Consider the following 22,947-nt stretch of genomic DNA (forward strand, 5'->3'; position numbering starts at 1 on the left):
TTGGAATGACATAAGGGTGAGGAATTAATGACAGAATGTTTATTTTTAGGTGAACTATCCCTTTAATTCTGCAGTGAGTTGGGCATCTGTGGTTTGATGTTTTTTGGATACAATCCGGGTTAGTTCCTGGACATCCTTTTCATACAGCTTCCTCTTGCATCGACAGTTACTCCTGTTGGATCTGGTTTGTCGTTCAATACAATAGCTCTAGATACACAACAACGACTTGCTGTCCTTGGCACAGTGAGACACGCACCAACGATTAGTTCTCTTTTGAACTCAGATATGTCTTTCATTTATGTTGTGTGTTGATTGCAATGTGTTACTTAATTCACACTCTGCTCTTACTGATCAGTAAATCAGTGAAGATTGGCCACCAGGCCACTCATATATAGGTGAAACAGTGTTTCAGTTTCATTGTCCAACCGCTGAAGATACTGTTCCACACAGACAAACTTACAATTAAAGACAAAACATGAATTATAGGTACTTGTTCCAAGTTGCAAGTTGTGAATGCAAATTTCGTTACAAAATCAATTGCATGAAGTGTGCGAATATCAGACAATAATCAGATATGAGCAAGATTCATTCATTTTATAAGGGATCTATTCTACTATAAAAGGGAATTAATTGTCTCCAAAATCATACAGGTCTCGCACATCTAAGCCCGTCATACTGAAATTTCCTCATTATTTTCTGGGTTCAGAATTCCTCGACCAGAATTCCTCTGAGCTTCAGAGATCTTTACACTCCGACACACACAGAGAAACCAGTTGGACGGTTATCCACCAGCCTGGATCTGATTTATCCCCGAAAATGTGGACAAAATGATCAGGAGGGACTGAAATGAGAGATAAAGCAAAAGCAAGACAAAGGAGAAAAAAGGCAGATAAGGGCACAGCGATAGAACGAGAAAAAGAGATAAAGCGAAAATGAACGTGAATTTCATTTTTCCTCCCTTCTGTACAGTATCCAAAGGGAGATCCTTTGGAACATAGCATCCCTCCATTTTACCAGCAGCACTCATGATAAAATAATAATCTAGGGCATCACACACACACACACACACACACACACACACACAGCAGACTGCAGATCTCAACTCACTTCACTTACACACCCGAGCGCTGCAGAGCCTTTTAGACTTCACAGACCTGTCAGCTCACAGTAAGATCAAGACTGCTGGTGTGGCGGCCCAATTCCCAGAGAACAGAGAAGAGAAGAGCGCAGACGCACACCGCCATACCGCCTTCCCAGCCTACAAAATGTTCCGAAATGCACTCCACGAGAAACACACACGCACAGGTTCCTCTGTGGAGAAAGCATCCCAAATCTGCACTAATCACTGTCTGAACAAGAAACATTAGCTTTGTTCCAAAACCTAGTGAGCTGCCTACCTAGATAGCATTTAAAGCAGCAAAAAAAGGACAGAATACCTGAATGCATTGCAATGAGCGCAGGGAAAAATCCCATTAAAATTGCTGTTTGAGTATTTTTTATAATTTAATACATTCATATTAAATTCAACATGAAATCAAAACTGACAATTCTTATTTTCATGGAATGCTGCAGTGTTTATTATAAGTGAATACTTTTCATAGAGGACTATTTCTGAATTATGCTGCATTTGGCCAAATTTGTTTGGGCAAAAAGGACAGAATACCTGTGAATGCATTGCAAAAACTTTTGGTATTATATATATATAGGTTAGTTTTAAGGCACTTAATTTCACATTGCTCTAATTTAAAGAGAGAGCTATTTATCAATTAACATTTTTTTACTACTTTAAGTTAATTAAACAATAATAAGAACTCACTATTTGTATATAGCCTATTAATATATAAACAATATAGAGACTTCAATATATTAACTATGAATTAACTATAAACTAATAGTTTGTTAATGATTTATAAGTACTTTATTACTGCATACTTATTATAAAGTGTTACCAAAATTTTAATTCATTTTCAAATTCAGAGCATTGTTATTGTTAACTTAAAGAGCACCTATTATGGCATTTAAAATGTTCCAAATATTGTTTTAGAAGTCCCCAACAACAGTTTTGCATGCATGCAATGACAAAAAAGACTTTAGTTTTCTTATAATATGCATTTATTTTTACCTGTTTTGACAGTGATTCTCAAATGATTCCTTTAGTGATTCACTTTTCAAAACCCCGCCTTTACGTGACGCTAATCTGCGGTGATTGGTCCGATGACCCAGTCAGTTGTGATTGGTATAGTCTGAGCAGATATTTTCAGAAACGGAACGCCCATCAAAGTCTTAAAGTGACAGTAATTTGTTAATATGTGTCAGGAGTTATGAATATGAAAACCGCGTCGGTACCGTTTGATTGTAATATGAGCCTCAGCTGATCTCATTCATAAAAAAACTCCTCTATTCTCCTCACGAAGACTCGCGACAAATCAACATCCCTCAGGGCTTTTAGTTCAAAAGTGTGCAGATGAGGAGACATATTGATAGATTCTCATATGTCTGTGTCAAATTTCTAAACAGAGGAGTATTTTTTATTCAATACTTCCTCAAAATGCGCGGATGTAGCCTAATCATGAGCGATTGAGTCTCTTATGTGTTGTTTTCAATTCATACTGGCAGCCGGATGGCGCTCTGTGCACATGTAGTCCATATATGGTACAGACAGACGAAGAAGAACCATGTGCCATAATAGAAGTCCATAATAAAAGCTTCCTGAGATCGCGAAACATGCAAATAGAGACATTTGAGGACTAAAAAACACACAATCGCGACGATGTATGGTTTGTCTTCAAGCCACTTAGTCTTCAAATGCTCATCCTTGGGCAGATGAAAAAAGTTTGCTTTTGAGTCGCACTTCAGAACACAGCGTCTCGTCGCCATGATGTTTTCTAGTTTTCACTGGCGTCTTGGAGCGCAATAAGTGGGCGTATCGTATTCAAATAACTTGACAAGTTGACGTCATCTAGTCAGAGAAAAAGCTTCGGTCTTCTAACGATTCTTAAAAATTACTCAAAGTCGACTCTTACTTTTGAAAGAAAATAACTATATATATACGGTGCACTGTCATATCTCAAACTTTGCAGGATGTTTTTGTTCACTTAGATCTATGTTACACACTACATGAAAGGTAAATTTCAAAATTCCATGATAGGTGCTCTTTAAACTAATCGTGATTTCTAAATAAATATATAATTGTTAATCATTTTTCATGTTAATTGACAATGCATTAGCTGCTAACAGATTTATTTACTTATTTGTAAATCCTGAAATTAACAATGACTAAGATTAAGATTAATAAAGGCTATAGAAGTACAGTATTTATTATTGTTAGTTCATGTTAACTCATGTTAACAAAATAGTCCTTATTGTAAAGTTTTTACTTTAAAAAATTGATGGCCGCATTAATAGCCAAATTAAAAATATTGAATTATTTACACTTTTGCACTATGATATGACACTAAGAACGATAAGTATATTAGCGTCAAATCAGAGGATTATATTGTTGTGATAGTGCCCAAGTTTTGTCGTCTGTCGCTTTAAATTCTCAAGCTCTTTAAAGCAGGGTGGATTCTGATTGGCTGGCAATGTTTATATGGTTCATCGGTTGGACAAAATTGTTCTGAAAATGATTCCAACGATATCGTTCCTCTGTGCCTTTATCATTATAGGTGTGGTGTGGACTCGGCTATTCTTTTACTTTTAGAATGATTTTTAGAACTGTAACTTTATTGGCTTTCATAGACTAAGCTTGGATGTTATTTACGTCTCGCAACGTCTCTGAAACGGAAAGATCAAAATCAGTCACTCATACGGTTCCATTTCAGTCCGGATGCTGTCTAAGAAGGCAGCTGTCTATGTAGAAAGCAACTTGCTAGGTTTGGAACAAAGCTACTGACACACACTTTCTCTATCTCTCTCTGTTTCAGGTTCTCAGGCGCTGGCTGGCTCTTCTTCTGGTTCCAGTAAGTATAGAACCCTCGAGAAACAAGAGGATGGCTCTTTCATCCTCTCTCTCTCTCCCTCTCTGATTTGTCAGTCATCCCTCATTCTCTCTTTCTTCATTGTCTCTGTGCTCCATCCCTCGTTATGTCTTCTTCATTTTTCATGGGCCGCCCGTCCCGTGGCTTTCATCATCGTCAAACCACCGAATCTAGCCGCAATTCAGCCTAACATCAGAGAGCAGGAGAAAGAAAGATGAAGGGAGGTACAGAGGAAGGAACATAGAGATGCGGGGAAAGATGACGTGATTCCTTAAGGTTCAAAGAGAATAAGAGAAATTAGAGGACACGCCTACATCATCACATGCACTACACACACACACACACACTACAAAATCTCAGCCAACATCTAAGAAGGGATTTCCCAGAAAACAACAGTACAGCTGGTGGTTTGCTCTCAGACACACCCCTGCAGAAATTCACCATGGTAACCATAGTTCCCTCCAAATCACCATAGTTACTGGAGTTATTGTTACAATAAAACTGTGGTAAGTTGGTGTTGTTGTAGATAACCATAACTATTTATACTCAACCCTAAAAATTGCTGGGTTGTTTCAACCCATGTTTGGGTCAAATATGGACAAACCCCACCAAACCTAGGTTTAAACTGTTTAAATTAAACTGTTGGGCTTGTCCATATTTGACCCAAACATGGGTTGAAACAACCCAGCTTTTTTTAGAGTGAAAATAAAACAGTTTTGTTAACTGAAATACTAATTAAATTAAACTAAATATTAGATGTGAAAACTTCAGCTTACACATTGATTTCAGTTAGTTTCCAAGGCTAATAAAAATGACAAAAGCGCAAAAAATTACTAAAACTAAAATCAGAATGAAAACTGAAAATGTAAAAAATAAATGCTAAATCAAAGTATTAAAAACTACTATAAAACTGAATGAAAAAATAGAAATATAAAAAAATAATAAAAAAATGACAAAAGCACATAACTAAATTAGTAAAACCAGAATGAAAACTGAAAATATAAAAATAAATGCTAAATCAATAAATATAATAAAGTATAAATATAAAAAAATCTAATTATTAGATTATATTAATTATCGATTATTTACATTCTATTAATTATCAAAGCTTAATTTTATATATATATATATATATATTAACTGATAATTTCATATTTAAAAGCTTAATATTTTAAAATAATAATTGTATTATTTCTTTACAGTAAAAAATAAGCACAAATGAGACAATTGTTGTCATACAGTAAGCAAACATTTACAGAAAAAATGAAAGCTCTCTGTATATATTAATTTATAGTGGTTTTACAGTAGTAACTATAACTATAGTAACTATGATTTTTTCACAGGAACAATCGATTTCCTCCATGACAACAGTTACTACTTTAACTTTTCAGCAGTTCTTTCAGATTAGACGACCATTAGTCTGTGTGTGTGTGTGTGTGTGTGTGTGTGTGTGTGTGTGTGTGTGTGTGTGTGTGTGTGTGTGTGTGTGTGTGTGTGTGTGTGTGTGTGTGTGTGTGTGTGTGTGTGTGTGTGTGTGTGTGTGAGAGAGAGAGAAAGTATCTAGCACTATTTCAAACAAATTTGAAGGATCTCGAAGCAGAGCGCTTTACAAAACACACGCGGTTTAACTCGGTCAGAAAGTTTTCTCAAGCTCGCTGGACTTTATGCGTTGTGGCAGAGCATGTTTAAAGGAAGCCGTAGCATTAGTCTAATTTTAAAACTGTCTGTGTTCCTGCCGAAAAGCACTTAGTGGAAGTGGAGCTGGGACTCTGTGATGTCAGGAATTTAAGAGTGTTTGTGTAATGTCGTAAAGCTTTAAACTGCCTTCCAGCGACATGATGCTGCCTGGTGCATCAGAGCGCCCATTCAGGAAAATTAAGTGTGGGAATCAACAGGAAATGATGTCACTGGAGCCACATTAGAATTTAGAATGCTTGACACTTTTAAATTCACTGTGATGTGACGGAATTCCATTTTTAAAAAGCAGCATATCAGACAGTAATGCAAGGCAGCTAACTACACATGGCTCTTTTTGGTTTGTGTGTGTGTGTGTGTGTGTGTGTGTGTGTGTGTGTGTGTGTGTGTGTGTGTGTGTGTGTGTGTGTGTGTGTGTGTGTGTGTGTGTGTGTGTGTGTGTGTGTGTGTGTGTGTGTGTGTGTGTGTGTGTGTGTGTGTGTGTGTGTGTGTGTGTGTGTGTGTGTGTGTGTGTGTGTGTGTGTGTGTGGCATATGGCCTAGAGAAATCAAACTCATAGATCATGTCCGTGTTTTCTCTCCCCTGTAGTCTAAAGGTCTACAGGTCTCCCTCACAGGGGGAACGACACACACACAAACACACAGCATGCACACACCACACTAACACAAACACACATGCTCAAATGTGCAAGAACAGAGGGAGATGATATGTAGGCCAGTGTATGTGTTGTAACCTAACTGATCCACAAGTCAGGTTACGGTTCACGATTGTATTTTGTTTAAAGAAAAGCACAGAGCAGAACAGAACGGCGCAGCATATATTCTCCTCCGTCATTCTCCCCACAAACGCAAGGCTCGGGGAAACCCCAGTCATGGGTCTTAAAGTAACATACACCGTGTGTGTTCGTATTAATGTGTGTGGGATGAATGTCCTTCTGCACACACACAGGGATTATACGGTCAGTGTGTGTGTTCAGACAGGGATTACGAGGTCAGAGCGGCGAGTCTGATCCTCTGGATGCTGGTTGGTCAGTTGGGCAAATTGCCACAAGAGGAAGAACAAACCAGTACATACAAACACCACAGGAAATGATATATCTCAGTATCTGCTTTGTATATTATGCTGTTTAAAAGTTTGGGATTAGTATGAATTTTTAGAATCAAATTAATATTTTTATACACACTGTAAACCCGAATAAATTGGCAACACTCAAAATATTGAGGCAATCAGTTACATCAACTTTTTAAAGTAACTTTTTTAATTAAGTTTAGCGAAGCAGAACTTCAATTGCTAATTAATACATTTAAATTAAAATGATCAACTTATATAGTTTCTATATTCAAGTAGAAACTTGGCTTTACTAGCGAATTCAATCAATGCTGCCTTGCTAAATGGTAACACAATGCTTTGATGGCATTAGCATAGCACTTGCTGAATGAGTAAAGCAATATAAAACATTAAACATATATCTGTCCTCAAACCAATCTCATGCTCCACTCGACACATGATGGTAACCCTAGGGTGACCACCATCAAACTAATCAAATGTGGGACGAGTTTGTGTGGGACACGTTACCGACACTAAAACATAACCTGAAACTGTTAAATAATATCTATCTAAGTTAATAAAAACATTTGTATTCTGCCTTTCATCTGATAAAAATACTTTGTTCTTTAATCCCTTCCAGAAAACACCATTACATCAAAATGTCTTTATTTTACATGTCACTTAAAGGTGTCATGAACTGGCTTTTTAATTTTTTTATACTGTTGTCTGAGGTCAACTTATGACGTTGGTGTGGTTTTTACATTCAGAAACATCATAATGAATAAGTAATAGGCTATTCTGCCTTGGTTTTGAGGCTCTCTGAAAAACGCTCAGTTTTTATGGGCGTGCCGCACTGAAGACTTGGAAGTAAACGCCCACGGCTAGGATTGGATAAGATTTGCATATTTAATGAGCTTCAGCTCCCCTCAGTACACGTGAGGAATTGTTTTGAAAGCGTCTGGAGAAACGTTCACAGGACTCGAAAAATATCTTTATCAAACAAACACATTGATTCATCTCTCATCCACCCGCGATTGATTGGAATGTTATTTCTTTATCATTTCGCCCGATCATCAGTGAATAACCGCGAACCGTACACGCGCACACGCAAGAAAGGAATGCTATTTCACTTCAGCCCGTCGGCAGGCCGGTGATAGCCCATCTGCAAAACACAGAGCCCCGGGACTTTGGGCTTTGCGAGCTGGAACCGGCAACGTTTAGCTCCACGAGTCGGTGGGCGGGCTTGAGGCGGTGCTTCTGCGTCCTACTACGTCAATGGTCGACATATTCTGAGATCTCTCGTTTTCTGGGCCTGGTGTCTATAAAAGCTTTTCTTTGACTAACAAGGAGGTTTTCAGCTCTGAAACTTACAGGATATTCTTATATCACGATAAACTTTTATATATAACTTATATATAGGCTCAAAGGAAAGTTGATTTCTCAATTCATCCCCCCTTTAAATTCAACATCACTAGGCCCAAAGGCAGCAGGCATCATGCAGATAACTATTTTTGAAACAGTTCTGACCAAGTCCAACTAAAATCCAACAAAATAAATAATGAACAAATAAAATATAAAACAAAATGAAATTAGTTTTTTGACAGTCTTATTTAATAATTTATATTATATATTAAGAATAGAACCAATTTACCGAATTATCCAGTAGTTTTCTGACAGCGAACACATGGAACGAAGCACCGCTCCAAATTTTGATTGACAGCCATCACAACCAACTAGGGACCATATTTACTCCTTTTTTTTTACCATTGGATAGGGTTTAAAAAGGGCTGTTGTATTTGTGTAAGACGGGATGCTACTTCTGACTAATCGCTGTTAAATATAGGTGAAAAACTATGCCACAAAAAGATTAAATAAAATGCTTTCTTAAAAAGGCAAAAAAACGCATGTATGTTTTCTTAATATGATAACAGACTGATGGAAATTTCGGAACATTTTCTCAATATGTGACGTGTGGGCCAAGGGGGGAAAATGCTGCGCGGTACAACGCAAAGCGGGACGGGTGGTCACACTAGGTAACCCCCCAAAAACCCAACATAACAGAAACTCTTCTAAACTAGCTTAACAAAACATGTAACACTACTAAATCTCTCACTTAACATCAATCTTGCACAAAAACATTTTATAACACTTTTAGCATTTACTCCTTTTTAATGTCATTGCAAAGCATGCTGGGAAATCCCAGCCCAGTTTCGGTTAAATTGAAGTTAGTCTAAATTAAAATAAACAAGTTCATTAAACTCAAAACAATGAAACGATTCAGATTACTTAAAATGTGTCAGTTTTGTGAACTCAAAAGAAAAAGAAAGTTCTGTATACTCATAAAAGTTCATTTGATTGAACTATTTCGTTTAATTTGAGTTGGCTCTACTCAAACCAATTAATTATTTTGAGCATTAGGGTTTACAGTGGACGCATTAAAATTAATCAAAAATGACAGTAAAGATATTTATAAATGTTACAAAAGGTTCTATTTTAACGTGTTCATCAAAGAATCCTGGTAAAAATGTTTCCACAAAATTACAGTTATCACTGTTTCCACAAAATGATGAAGCAGCACGACTGTTTTTTAACACTGATAATAATCATAAATGTTTCTTGATCAGCAAATCCTCATATCAGAATGATTTCTGAAGGATCATGTGACACTGAAGACTGGAGTAATGATGCTGAAAATTCAGCTTTGATCACAGGAATAAATTACATTTTAATATATATTCAAACAATATTAAACAATATTACTGTTATCACTGTATTTTTGATCAAATAAATGCAGCCTTGTGAGCAGAAGAGACCTCTTTAAAAAATCTTAGTAACCCCAAACTTTTGAACAGTAGTGTATATGATCAGAAGATCGAGATATCAAGGAGGAATAATCCGTATTTGACTTTGAATGGAGCGCAGCATTAAATCGGAGTTGTTCTGTTGCTGTAGTTTCAGCTAAAGGCTGCAGGTGTTGTCTTCAAATGCTTATTAATTTGCTATTGTTCATCTTTAATGCCAACAGTGACTGACACTTCAGCTGAAGATTTCACTACAGCTATAACAGAGTTGCCAGCTTTGAACACAGGTGGGACAGAGTGACCCTCAAAGGCACCCGTAGTTGTAGCAATAACGTAGTAACCTAGTTTAAAGGGAAAATAAGCTAGACATTATGCGTAGCATCTGCATAGATTGTAGAGATTCAGATCTAGAAACCTAGTTATATAAAATGAGTGTACCGTGAATAAAAACATACTGATTAGGTTAACTTTTCAGCTCAACCACCTTGCGTTCATGTGCATATGTGCCATTTGTGCCATATGTGCCGTTTTTACAGTGTAATGCAAATCACAACAATTATTACACTTGATTGTTTTATGAAACATGAGGTGCTGGACACAGTAACATATCTAGAGTAATATACTCTGCTATATAAGGTACTTTACATTTGCTGCCTTACTAGCAGAGCTTAATGATGATGTAATGTGCCTTAATCCAACAGAGCGCCATCTGCACCTCCATGAGCGCATGCGCACAAACACACATGCACAAACACATGCATACTGACAATCTGCATTAAACCACAGCGTCACAATCTAACAGAATCTCACTTAAGACCTCTGATATTACAAATGTGCTCTGGTCAGATAATCTGAATATGTTCAAATGACTAGCATGCTTTGTGCAGAATGCACAAGAAAGAGCCACAATCCACAAGTCTGTCTCTTTCTTGACTTGTTGTATTGGATTGGCAACCGTGAAGACATTTTTATCTAAAATAAAAACTGCATGCACTGATTTAACACAATAGCAAAACGAGTGTTTTAAAAATGTGTTAGGCCAAAAATAAATATTAGGCCACACCAGGGTTGTGTGTCATTCAGAACTTAATTGAAAATAACTTTTTAATTCCTATTCAATTCTTGAATTTGAATTGATGTAGCAAACAGAATGAATTACAATTCAAATTAGATTTTTTTTTATGTTTAAAAGTAGTTCAAAAGTTTTGAAGAAGGTTTTCAAACCTTTAAGTTTGAAGATTTATATAGGCCTTATGGATAGGCAGACAATACATGTATATAAAAAAAATGGAGCAAATGAATGGGATTAAATTCCCGCCCAAAGTATTGCAGTCTCGGATCAAAAAAAAAAACCCAATAAGCGTGAATCAAAAATTTAAAAACACATGTAAAAAATATTAGGGCTGGTCCGAATTTGGTCCGGGCGGGTTTGAGCTTCGAAGCTTCAGTAGAAATCAACACTGAATATTCGAAGCTTCGGAGGAAAGGGGCTAAACATATTCTTCTCTCTAATAAAGGCAGGAATCTGGAGAAGTGGCGCGCCTCACAGGGCTTATTTGCTCAGAGAACGGACACTGCTAGTGATACAAAACACACCTGTTATGTCCCAGTTTTGATTTATTATAGTAGTGAAAATAATTTAGTCAGTTAGAGAATAGATTAACTACAATTAAGAACTGAACGTGCCGCGTGAGCCGAACGAGAGTCAGATCTCATTCATCACGAGAGCGAGGAGCTGAATGACAAGATGATCACAGAAGATTTGGTTTCAAAGTAAAAGCGCCCATTTAAGGGAGTTTGTCATTGTACTGTTTTGTTGTTGTGTTTTTCATTAAGAATAATAGGCTAATGAACCCACCATTCAAGCAACCCGTCCCCGAATGGGCAAACCGAAAGAAACCTGCGCACGGCTGCATTCGTTCACTGCCGCGCTGTAATGTGAAGGGAAAATTCTCACCATCACATCCCTAACGGGTAAAAAGGCTAATACATTTTGATTCTATTATTCTATTTTCCACAACGTAAAACCAACGCAGCTTAACCCAAAATGCAAGCTCAGGCATGCACTTCTTCCATATAAACTCGTGTGGTTGTGCGCTCTAGACAGAGAATACTCCGTTGCAGGGAACACTAAGAAGAAGAAAATCAATTTATTAAGTATAACGAGGTTGGGTTCCTATTCAACCTATCCATCCTATTAAAAACTGCTAAGCTATAAAATAATTGTAAAAAAAAAAAGAGTATTGTATTTCGGCAGATTTTATAGTGTAAACATATGCAGTCGCGAATGAGAGTCGAGGGAGATGCCAGGTGTGCGGAAAAAAAACAGGGAAAAAAAAAGAATATTCGAATCCCAAAATTGAAAATCGAATACCAGCCCATTGAACGAATATTTGAATATTCTGGTCTAGCCCTAAAAATATGTATTTCACAAACTGAAAGAATTATGTAAAATGATGAGCAAACAAAGTGGTCAAGGATCAAAATATAATTAAGCGTGAATCAAAAAATTAAAAGCGCATTTAAAAAAACAAAAACAAGCATGAATCAAAACTTTAAACACATTAAAAATTATATTGCACAAATCTTAAACTTATGTTTATGTGTTGTTGCACGTCCTAATATACATGAATCTTAAATTGCAACATTTGGAAAAGCAAGAGCAGAACGGGGAAAGAAAAGCGAAGAGAACAATTACAAGAGAGTCAAATATGAGCAGAAAATGTACAAAGTGCAGAGTAATAAAAACAAGGAAAACAACTTTTAAGAACACAAACATAATTTTAAGATTTGTGCAAAATAATTTTAAATGTGTTTAAAGTTGATTCATGCTTGTTATCTTTTCAAATGCGCTTTTAATTTTTTGATTCACACTTATTATAATTTGATCCGTGCAATACTTTCGGCGAGAATGTAATCCCATACAAATTAAACCCTTCATTTAGCAGAATGAACATGTTTAATTACTTTTAATTGCATTTCAGGAAATTCCTCTTCCTGGAGTGTGACTAATTCAACAGAAATTAATACTCATGAATTGACAGGGAGTCGATCGTTCAATTCTGAATTTTGCACAACCCTGGACAGCATACAGTGCACAGTAAGCAGTATGCTAGTATTCCGTTATGAATATTTTAATTCACAGATTGAACATGGAATGAATTCATAACTGCCTCTGCAGTGCAGAATGGAGTTCCGCTTGACACTAGCGCCCCCCATGTGCCTTGAAAGCAACTGCAAGAGCCGAACTACAAGATTTAAAATGCAGGAGGTTTTGTTAAGCTCAGCACTTTGTATGTGTGCGCGTATTCCATGCTGACTCTGGTTTCTCTAACCCGTTTCTATTACACTCCCCCTCAAATCCCATTAGATGCTCCTCCAGCGCACGTAGATACTGCAAACCACGTCCCACCAGCTAAAATAGAGCCTAAGGCAGTTTATTCCACTACAGAAGCCCTGCCCCCTGCCACACCCCCTTCTCATACTCTCACTGAGGACACGCCCCACAGAGCCACACCCCTGGAGGAGGGGCCTGATCACAGACATATAGAGATCAAAGGTAAGGGCACTAGTTTAGTGTGTGTGTGTGTTAGTGTTACTAGTATGCTATAGAAGCATCTTTCAAAGACTTGTTTTGGCAGTCAAAGCATTGTAGCCAAGCCAAGAGCTCAACGCCTCTGCTGCCAGTAAGTCATCTACTCAGACGTACCCCTAGAGGATTGTGGGTAACGGCTCCAAAGCATGTGCACAGTGGGAAATCAATGCTCAATTAGACAGTGTTTTCCTCTGTCAAAATATAGAGTGACTTTGCATCTTTCAGCACAAAGCGGATTAGGGCAGCCCATGAATATATAAAACAGAACCACACACACACACACACACTCATTGATCGAAGCGCACATACGCACCCGAAGAATGAATACTGCATGACGTTTAACGAGTGAACGAGAACTCCAGCTCGAGCTCAGATCAGAAAACGTCAAGCTGGCATGAAAAAACGGAGTGAGGAATAAACCGCTCAGCTGAGACGCGAGACAGAGCAGCTCCTCGGATGGATTTAATAAAGGTGGAGATCTGAGATTCCCAGTGGCATAGCGTGTACGTGTGCTGATGAAATTACAGCATGGTCGTTGTGTACACGCAGGAGCGTTTGTGCACCTCAAACAACACCGATCTGTCGTTCGAGATTAATTGCATACAGTTTGGTTTGTCTGTTTAACGTCATGTGCCACTTTTCATGTATTTTAGTACTCCCTTGCAACCACATAGCAAATCACTCAGAAGTGCATTCACTTTAGTTCGAAACATTCATTCAAATTAAGAATTACATTGATAAAGCTCAGACACAACAAGCAAAACCACATGAACAGAAACTGTAGTTGCAGTACATTGCACAGCTGATTCATTCTGTGAAATGCAAAAAGAAAACAAATTGGTAAACTGTAAATGATAATGTGACAGAGATTTTTTTTTAAGTTCTGATTATAAGCCTAATGCAAAGGTTAAAATCAAAAGTGCTGTCAAATCGATTAATCGTATCTAGCATAAAAAGTTTTCGTTTATATATGTTTATATATATACAGTGAGGAAAATAAGTATTTGAACACCCTGCTATTTTGCAAGTTCTCCCACTTAGAAATCATGGAGGGGTCTGAAATTGTCATCGTAGGTGCATGTCCACTGTGAGAGACATAATCTAAAAAATAAAATCCAGAAATCACAATGTATGATTTTTTAACTATTTATATGTATGATAAAGCTGCAAATAAGTATTTGAACACCTGAGAAAATCAATGTTAATATTTGGTACAGTAGCCTTTGTTTGCAATTACAGAGGTCAAACGTTTCCTGTTTGAGGGATTTTGGCCCACTCCTCCACACAGATCTTCTCTAGATCAGTCAGGTTTCTGGCCTGTCGCTGAGAAACACGGAGTTTGAGCTCCCTCCAAAGATTCTCTATTGGGTTTAGGTCTGGAGACTGGCTAGGCCACGCCAGAACCTTGATAAGCTTCTTACAGAGCCACTCCTTGGTTATCCTGGCTGTGTGCTTCGGGTCATTGTCATGTTGGAAGACCCAGCCTCGACCCATCTTCAATGCTCTAACTGAGGGAAGGAGGTTGTTCCCCAAAATCTCGCAATACATGGCCCCGGTCATCCTCTCCTTAATACAGTGCAGTCGCCCTGTCCCATGTGCAGAAAAACACCCCCAAAGCATGATGCTACCACCCCCATGCTTCACAGTAGGGATGGTGTTCTTGGGATGGTACTCATCATTCTTCTTCCTCCAAACACGTTTAGTGGAATTATGACCAAAAAGTTCAATTTTGGTCTCTTCTGACCACATGACGTTCTCCCATGACTCCTCTGGATCATCCAAATGGTCATTGGCAAACTTAAGACGGGCCTGGAGATGTGCTGATTTAAGCAGGGGAACCTTCCGTGCCGTGCATGATTTCAAACCATGACGTCTTAGTGTATTACCAACAGTAACCTTGGAAACGGTGGTCCCAGCTCTTTTCAGGTCATTGACCAGCTCCTCCCGTGTAGTTTTGGGCTGATTTCTCACCTTTCTTAGGATCATTGAGACCCCACGAGGTGAGATCTTGCATGGAGCCCCAGTCCGAGGGAGATTGACAGTCATGTTTAGCTTCTTCCATTTTCTAATGATTGCTCCAACAGTGGACTTTTTTTCACCAAGCTGCTTGACAATTTCCCCATAGCCCTTTCCAGCCTTGTGGAGGTGTACAATTTTGTCTCTAGTGTCTTTGGACAGCTCTTTGGTCTTGGCCATGTTAGTAGTTGGATTCTTACTGATTGTATGGGATAGACAGGTGTCTTTATGCAGCTAACGACCTCAAACAGGTGCATCTAATTTAGGATAATAAATGGAGTGGAGGTGGACATTTTAAAGGCAGACTAACAGGTCTTTGAGGGTCAGAATTCTAGCTGATAGACAGGTGTTCAAATACTTATTTGCAGCTGTCACATACAAATAAATAGTTAAAAAATCATACATTGTGATTTCTGGATTTTTTTTTTAGATTATGTCTCTCACAGTGGACATGCACCTACGATGACAATTTCAGACCCCTCCATGATTTCTAAGTGGGAGAACTTGCAAAATAGCAGGGTGTTCAAATACTTATTTTCCTCACTGTATATATTAGGGATATGACGGTGAGGAAATTTTCCCACCAGTTAAGTGACGTGTGACAACACCGGTAATACCGGTATCACCGGCGGGGGCTTTTAAATCACCGTAAGTAACATGCACACGACCGCTCGGGCTCTCAAAACGCAACTGAAAACTGAACTGAAAACGCGCCAGTGCGCGCACAGTGAATGACAGCTCGTCTGTAAATGCGCTCTGTGAGGCCATGGGTGCGTCTCAATCAGCTCCCTCATTCAGTAGTCAGGGCATTGATCTGTCTATGATTGAGACGCACGCCATGAATGAATGACAGTTCATCTGTAAAGCCTTGTTTATAGTTTATACTCGACGCGTCCGCACAAGCGCAAGGGTGCCAAGCGGACGAGGCGCGCGCGCGCAGTCAGTGGAGCCAGACGAAAGTAAACAAGGCTTAAATGCACGCTTTGTGCGGCCGTGCACATTTTACTTTCGGTTTTGTATTAGCGCCATTATTCGGTGGCGGATTGCTTGAATTGTGGGTTCATTAGCCTATTATTTTTAATGAAAAACACATCAACAAAACAAATGACAAACTCCCTTAAATAGTCGCCTTTACGTTTCGCTTTGAAACCAAATCTTCCGCGATCCCAGTCAGCTCCTCACTCTCTGATGAATGACTCTTGCCGAGACTCACGGTCGGATCATGCTTTATTAAGCAAAAACATTCAGTTTTTATTTGTACTGTCTGTCCTCTAACTGAACTAGAATATTTTATTACTTTAAAAAAAATCTAAACGATGGTGGGCGGTGCCACGGTGGGCAAGTGATGTAACCGGTGTTGAGTCTGAACACTGGTAACACCGACTATCGTAGCAAGCCTAATATATATATACATACACACACACACACACACACACACACACACACACACACACACACACACACACACACACACATATTATGAAAAAAAATGTTGGTTTGATGCGATTAATCGATTTGACAGCACATGCATTATATTACATTTTAAATATATATATATATATATAAATAAAAACACATAATTTATTTATATATAATTTAATGAAATACAATGAAATACATTAAAAAAAAATTATGGAAACCTTTTAGAATATTTAAATTAATTCAATATTTCCCAAAAGACTCTCATTATCTAAACCTGTTCTGGCTGGTGATTGAAAGTCCTACACAAAGTAGAATATCATCCAAAGGAACCAGTAGAGATACCTGTCATTTAAATTTCGTTGAGACATGATGTACTACTGATAGTGTTATGTCATTCTGTGTTTTTAGCCTAATTTTCAAAGTCATGCAAAGCCAAAATTACATTTCCCTCTTTCTGACAAACTGCAGTATCTCACAGACATAATCCCCAAACCAAGCACCCAGGACAAAACATGATTCCTGTTGAAAAAGAGAGGACACACCACAGAGAAATTGAGAAACAGACTGTGCAAGGTATTGTTAGGCGTCCAACAAGAGTTCTAGTACCGTGGTAGATGTGGTTTTAGTGACATTTCCCTAATCTGTGGTTGACAATGAAAAGTGTAGTATGGAGATTTCAGAGGAGTTTGTGGTCTGTGCTTGCTATAGATTGAATGTAAAGCGTGAAAGACTTATGATTGATGTACAGGTTGTTATTTCTGGCTAGTGTGCTGGCTGTTCAAATGCTGTTTGTAGAGCACAACACAATGTATGTGTTTGTGTGTGTGAACCAACATTGTGATTATTCGAATGATTGCACCCAAGCACCACCAGTGGAGGATTCTGGGAAGGGTGAGGAGATTTCTGAGAAGAAAGAGAAGACTTCTGGGAAACATGAAGCAATTGAAGAAGAAGTAAAGAGAGTGGAGAGTGGTCTGGAGCATAACAGACACAGGGAAGAAACTGGTATGAAGTGTCTTAATGTGTTTTTATTCCACTGTTTATCTGCTGTATGTGTTCAATCTCTGAATCATCTTATTAGTCACCAGTGCACCTGAACCTGCTGAATCAGAGCCAGAGTCTGTCGAGTCAATGCCAGAATCTGCGGAGTCTGTCAAGCCAATGTATAAACCTCATGTTCATGAGTCAATACCAGAATCTCATGAACCAATACAGACATATAAAGAGCCAGCACCAGAATCTTATGAATTAATATTAAAACCTCATCAGCCAATAGTGACACCTCATGAGCAAATAGTGAATCCCCATGGGTCAATACATAAACTTCATGAGCCAGTTGTGAATCTTCATGAGCAACCAGCAAAACCTCATGAGCCAATGCATAAAACTCATGAGCCAATAGTGAATCCCCATGGGTCAATGAATAAACCTCATGAGCCAATAGTGAATCCCCACGAGTCAATGCATAAACCTCATGAGCCTATATTGAATCCCCATGAGTCAATGCATAAACCTCATGAGCCAATAGTGAATCCCCATGGGTCAATGCATAAACCTCATGAGCCTATATTGAATCCCCATGAGTCAATGCATAAACCTCATGAGCCAATAGTGAATCCCCATGAGTCAATGCATAAACCTCATGAGCCAATAGTGAATCCCCATGAGTCAATGCATAAACCTCATGAGCCAATAGTGAATCCCCATGAGTCAATGCATAAACCTCACGAGCCAATAGTGAATTCCCATGAGTCAATGCATAGTCCTCATGAGCCAATAGTGAATCCCCATGGGTCAATGCATAGTCCTGAGCCAATAGTGAATCCTCATGAGTCAATGCATAAACCTCATGAGCCAGTAGTGAATCATCATGAGCCAATCCATAATCCTCATGAGCCAGTAGTGAATCCCCATGAGTCAATGCATAGTCCTCATGAGCCAATAGTGAATCCCCATGGGTCAATGCATAGTCCTCATGAGCCAATGGTGAATCCTCATGAGTCATCGCATAAACCTCATGAGCCAATAGTGAATCCCCATGGGTCAATGCATAGTCCTCATGAGCCAATAGTGAATCCCCATGGGTCAATGCATGGTCCTGAGCCAATAGTGAATCCTCATGAGTCAATGCATATACCTCATGAGCCAATAGTGAATCCCCATGAGTCAATGCATAGTCCTCATGAGCCAATAGTGAATCATCATGAGTCAATGCATAAACCTCATGAGCCAATAGTGAAACATCATGAGCCAATGCATAGTCCTCATGAGCCAATGCATAGTCCTCATGAGCCAGTAGTGAAACATCATGAGTCAATGCATACTACTCATGAGCCAAGAGTGAACCCCCATGAGTCAATGCATAGTCCTCATGAGCCAATAGTGAATCCTCATGAGTCAATGCATAAACCTCATGAGCCAGTAGTGAAACATCATGAGCCAATGCATAGTCCACATGAGCCAATGCATAGTCCTCATGAGCCAGTAGTGAAACATCATGAGTCAATGCATAGTCCTCATGAGCCAGTAGTGAAACATCATGAGCCAATGCATAGTCCTCATGAGCCAGTAGTGAAACATCATGAGCCAATGCATAGTCCTCATGAGCCAGTAGTGAAACATCATGAGTCAATGCATAGTCCTCATGAGCCAATAGTGAAACATCATGAGCCAATGCATAGTCCTCATGAGCCAGTAGTGAAACATCATGAGCCAATGCATAGTCCTCATGAGCCAGTAGTGAAACATCATGAGCCAATGCATAGTCCTCATGAGCCAGTAGTGAAACATCACGAGCCAATGCATAGTCCTCATGAGCCAGTAGTGAAACATCATGAGCCAATGCATAGTCCTCATGAGCCAGTAGTGAAACATCACGAGCCAATGCATAGTACTCATGAGCCAGTAGTGAAACATCACGAGCCAATGCATAGTCCTCATGAGCCAATAGTGAAACATCATGAGCCAATGCATAGTCCTCATGAGCCAGTAGTGAAACATCATGAGCCAATGCATAGTACTCATGAGCCAGTAGTGAAACAAAACGAGCCAATGCATAGTCCTCATGAGCCAGTAGTGAAACATCATGAGCCAATGCATAGTCCTCATGAGCCAGTAGTGAAACATCACGAGCCAATGCATAGTCCTCATGAGCCAGTAGTGAAACATCATGTGCCAATGCATAATCCTCATGAGCCAGTAGTGAAACATCATGACCCAATGCATAGTCCTCATGAGCCAATAGTGAAACATCACGAGCCAATGCATAGTCCTCATGAGCCAGTAGTGAAACATCATGAGCCATTGCATAATCCTCATGAGCCAATAGTGAAACATCATGAGCCAATGCATAATCCTCATGAGCCAATAGTGAAACATCATGAGCCAATGCATAGTCCTCATGAGCCAGTAGTGAAACATCATGAGCCAATGCATAATCCTCATGAGCCAATAGTGAAACATCATGAGCCAATGCATAGTCCTCATGAGCCAGTAGTGAAACATCATGAGCCAATGCATAGTCCTCATGAGCCAATAGTGAAACATCATGGGTCAATGCATAGTCCTCATGAGCCAGTAGTTAAACATCATGAGCCAATGCATAATCCTCATGAGCCAGTAGTGAAACATCATGAGCCAATGCATAGTCCTCATGAGCCAGTAGTGAAACATCATGGGTCAATGCATAGTCCTCATGAGCCAGTAGTGAAACATCATGAGCCAATGCATAATCCTAATGAGCCAGTAGTGAAACATCATGGGTCAATGCATAGTCCTCATGAGCCAGTAGTGAAACATCATGAGCCAATGCACAAACCGCATGGGCCAATAGTTAAACATCACGAGCCAATGCATAATCCTCATGAGCCAATAGTGAAACATCATGAGGAATTTGCCAAACCAAAAGTAGAGATGGTTTCATCAATACAAGTGCCACATGGAGAGAAGGAGGAAGAAGGGTCTCATAAACAGACAGATGTTGAAGGTATGGCTCAGCTGGTAGTCTCACACAGCCTGTAGTATAAAATGTAGACTTGATTTAGAATTCAATAGAACTCCATGGGAAGTAGTTTTTAGTCTCTTGAACGGTAAATGACATCTGTCTTATAAATACTTTTTTTGGCTTCATTAAAGCTCATTTCATTTGACATGTTTTGTAGGTGCATATTACCCAGTTTGATGAGTAAAATGGCACTGTCTGATTAATTCATAAGTGGTCATTTTCTCATGGTGGCCCTGTGAGTGATTCAGACATTATCAATTGATCTGTGGATTGCTCAGTCCTTCTCTTTGCTCGTCTAGAGCCACACAAACACTCAAACGGGGGTGAAGGAAAGCCCACCCATAAGTGGGAGAGAGAAGACAAAATGGAAGACAAAGAAGAGAAGAAAAAAGGTATCCTTGTTGTGAGGTAGAGTAGGAGTGCATTGTACGCAAGTCTATAACTGCGTATGCATAGTCTTTAGAACCCACATAAACAATAAACTGCATTAGCTTCTGTAGTCTGCCACTTTTTAGTTTGTATATATTGTAGTACACATGCTTGGTAGTTAATTTTTGGGCCAGTTAAATGTCACAATGATTCTGTTCTGCATTTGACAACCCATCCCTCCGGAGCGTAACCCGGACTGATAGCTGCACGTTTGCTTGCCGTAGGCTCGATCGCAACGTTTCTAGATCAACATGTAAAATACGACTTTTCATTCTCTGAAGCTCTTCTGAAGATCTTACTATCTGGAGGGCAACAGACTGTGCAGCTAAAAGGCATCATATATGATGACTTTACAGGTGAGAAAGATGATAATGAGATGAGAAAACGAAAACAGAGATCTCTAAGTACAACACCACAGTATTTACAAGAATGAGGGACTGTTCTAAAACACATTAAAGTGTTTATCAATGAAGAGGAACAGTAAGGTTCTAGATTCTAGAACCTTCAACTGTTCCGTTCTATTCAAAAACACTGTAATGTGTTCTAGAACTCTCCTTAGTTCCTTGCAACTCATAAACACTGTAGCATGTTCTAAATTCTAAAACCCCCGACTGTTTCCTTTCACTCTAGAGTTCTAGTACAAATTAGTGTTTTTGAATAGCCAGGGTAGTGCCATATATAAGTTTTGTGAAATTATAACTGTGAAGAGTTCTTAAGCGTTACAGTGGTGATGTGAATTAATGACTAGTACTGTACAGAGTTCTAGAACACGTCACGTTGAGAGTTCAGAAACTGAAGTCTTACTGAGTTTGATGTTTCTCAACGTGCCACTTCCTGTCTACTTTCTAACTCTCATCAATCCCTTCATCCCTGCTTTTCTCTATTATTTGTGACATGTAAGGTAAGTGTGTTGTGTGTAACGTGTGTATGTGTGTGAAAGAGACTCATTTATATTTAATTGATTTGCCTGTTCCTATGTGCTGAGACAGGCTTTGTACTGAGTTCTTGCTTTCTGTCCCTTTTAAAATGTGCATACATATTTGAAACATTCTGAAACAGCAAAGAATTCATAAAGCTGATTAATTTGTCTGGTTTATTTGCATTTAAACATGCATTTGAATAAGTGTACAGTAACATTAAATATAATTAGATTCCGGTTGCACCTTTGATGTACAAAAATGTCTCTGGTTACTGGTGTAACCTATGTTCTCTGAATAGGGAACGAGACGCTGCGTAGCTTATGACGCAATGGGAACGCCCTCTGGGTGTGCCAATTGTCTGAAGCCCTTATAGAATCCCGCCAATTCATTGGCTGATGGCGCGGGCGCCGCCCCGACGCTCTTACGTCGCCACACTATACTGGCCATCTGCTCCTCAGATTTCTCTGCCAAAAAGGAAGGCCTTTCAGCAGCGCGAGGAGCTTGGCAGCAAACGCAGTGTCTCTTTCCCTATTCAGAGAACATAGGTTACACCAGTAACCTGAGACGTTCTCTTTCATAGGTTCTCTCAACGCTGCGTAGCTTATGACGCAATGGGAACGATATACCACACACGCCAAGCTAAGCGCTGCCATATCTGGCTCAAAGAATACCAGATAACCCACATGGCCGGATCAAGCAGATAGAACATGTGAACCTGGAGCCATGTCGAGATCCAAACTATAGAATCTCACAAAAGTGTGGAGGACATTGCTACCCAAATGTCGTCCAGAAGAGCCCCTCTAAAAAGCGTTTGAGAGGAAGCCACACTTCTGGTAGAATGTGCCCGAATGCTGAGAGGGGAAGGTATACCACGCACCTCATATGCCAGCGAAATAGCCTCCGTCACCCAATGGGACATCTTCTGCTTCGATGAGCCAAGCCCGTGGCGGCCAGCACCGAAGCATACCAAGAGCTAGTTTGATTTTCTCCAGCCACCAGACCGATCCACTTAACACTTCAACGCTCGGACAGGAAAGAGCAA

General features: G+C 39.2%; 1 protein-coding gene across 1 annotated transcript in view; it reads left to right on the top strand.

The window, feature by feature from the left end:
• ntng2b (netrin g2b) overlaps positions 1-22,947 on the top strand; it is a 107,078-nt gene that overhangs the window by 65,003 nt on the left and 19,128 nt on the right. Inside the window, exons 5-11 of the mRNA XM_079834068.1 lie at positions 3,924-3,959; positions 9,745-9,807; positions 12,891-13,079; positions 17,418-17,558; positions 17,635-20,538; positions 20,856-20,948; positions 21,267-21,341. Coding sequence (XP_079690194.1) covers positions 3,924-3,959; positions 9,745-9,807; positions 12,891-13,079; positions 17,418-17,558; positions 17,635-20,538; positions 20,856-20,948; positions 21,267-21,341 — 3,501 coding nt within the window. The remainder of the gene's footprint in view (positions 1-3,923; positions 3,960-9,744; positions 9,808-12,890; positions 13,080-17,417; positions 17,559-17,634; positions 20,539-20,855; positions 20,949-21,266; positions 21,342-22,947) is intronic.

The sequence above is a fragment of the Gobio gobio genome (genome assembly GCF_949357685.1).
Source record: "Gobio gobio genome assembly, chromosome: 14".
NCBI lineage: Eukaryota > Metazoa > Chordata > Actinopteri > Cypriniformes > Gobionidae > Gobio > Gobio gobio.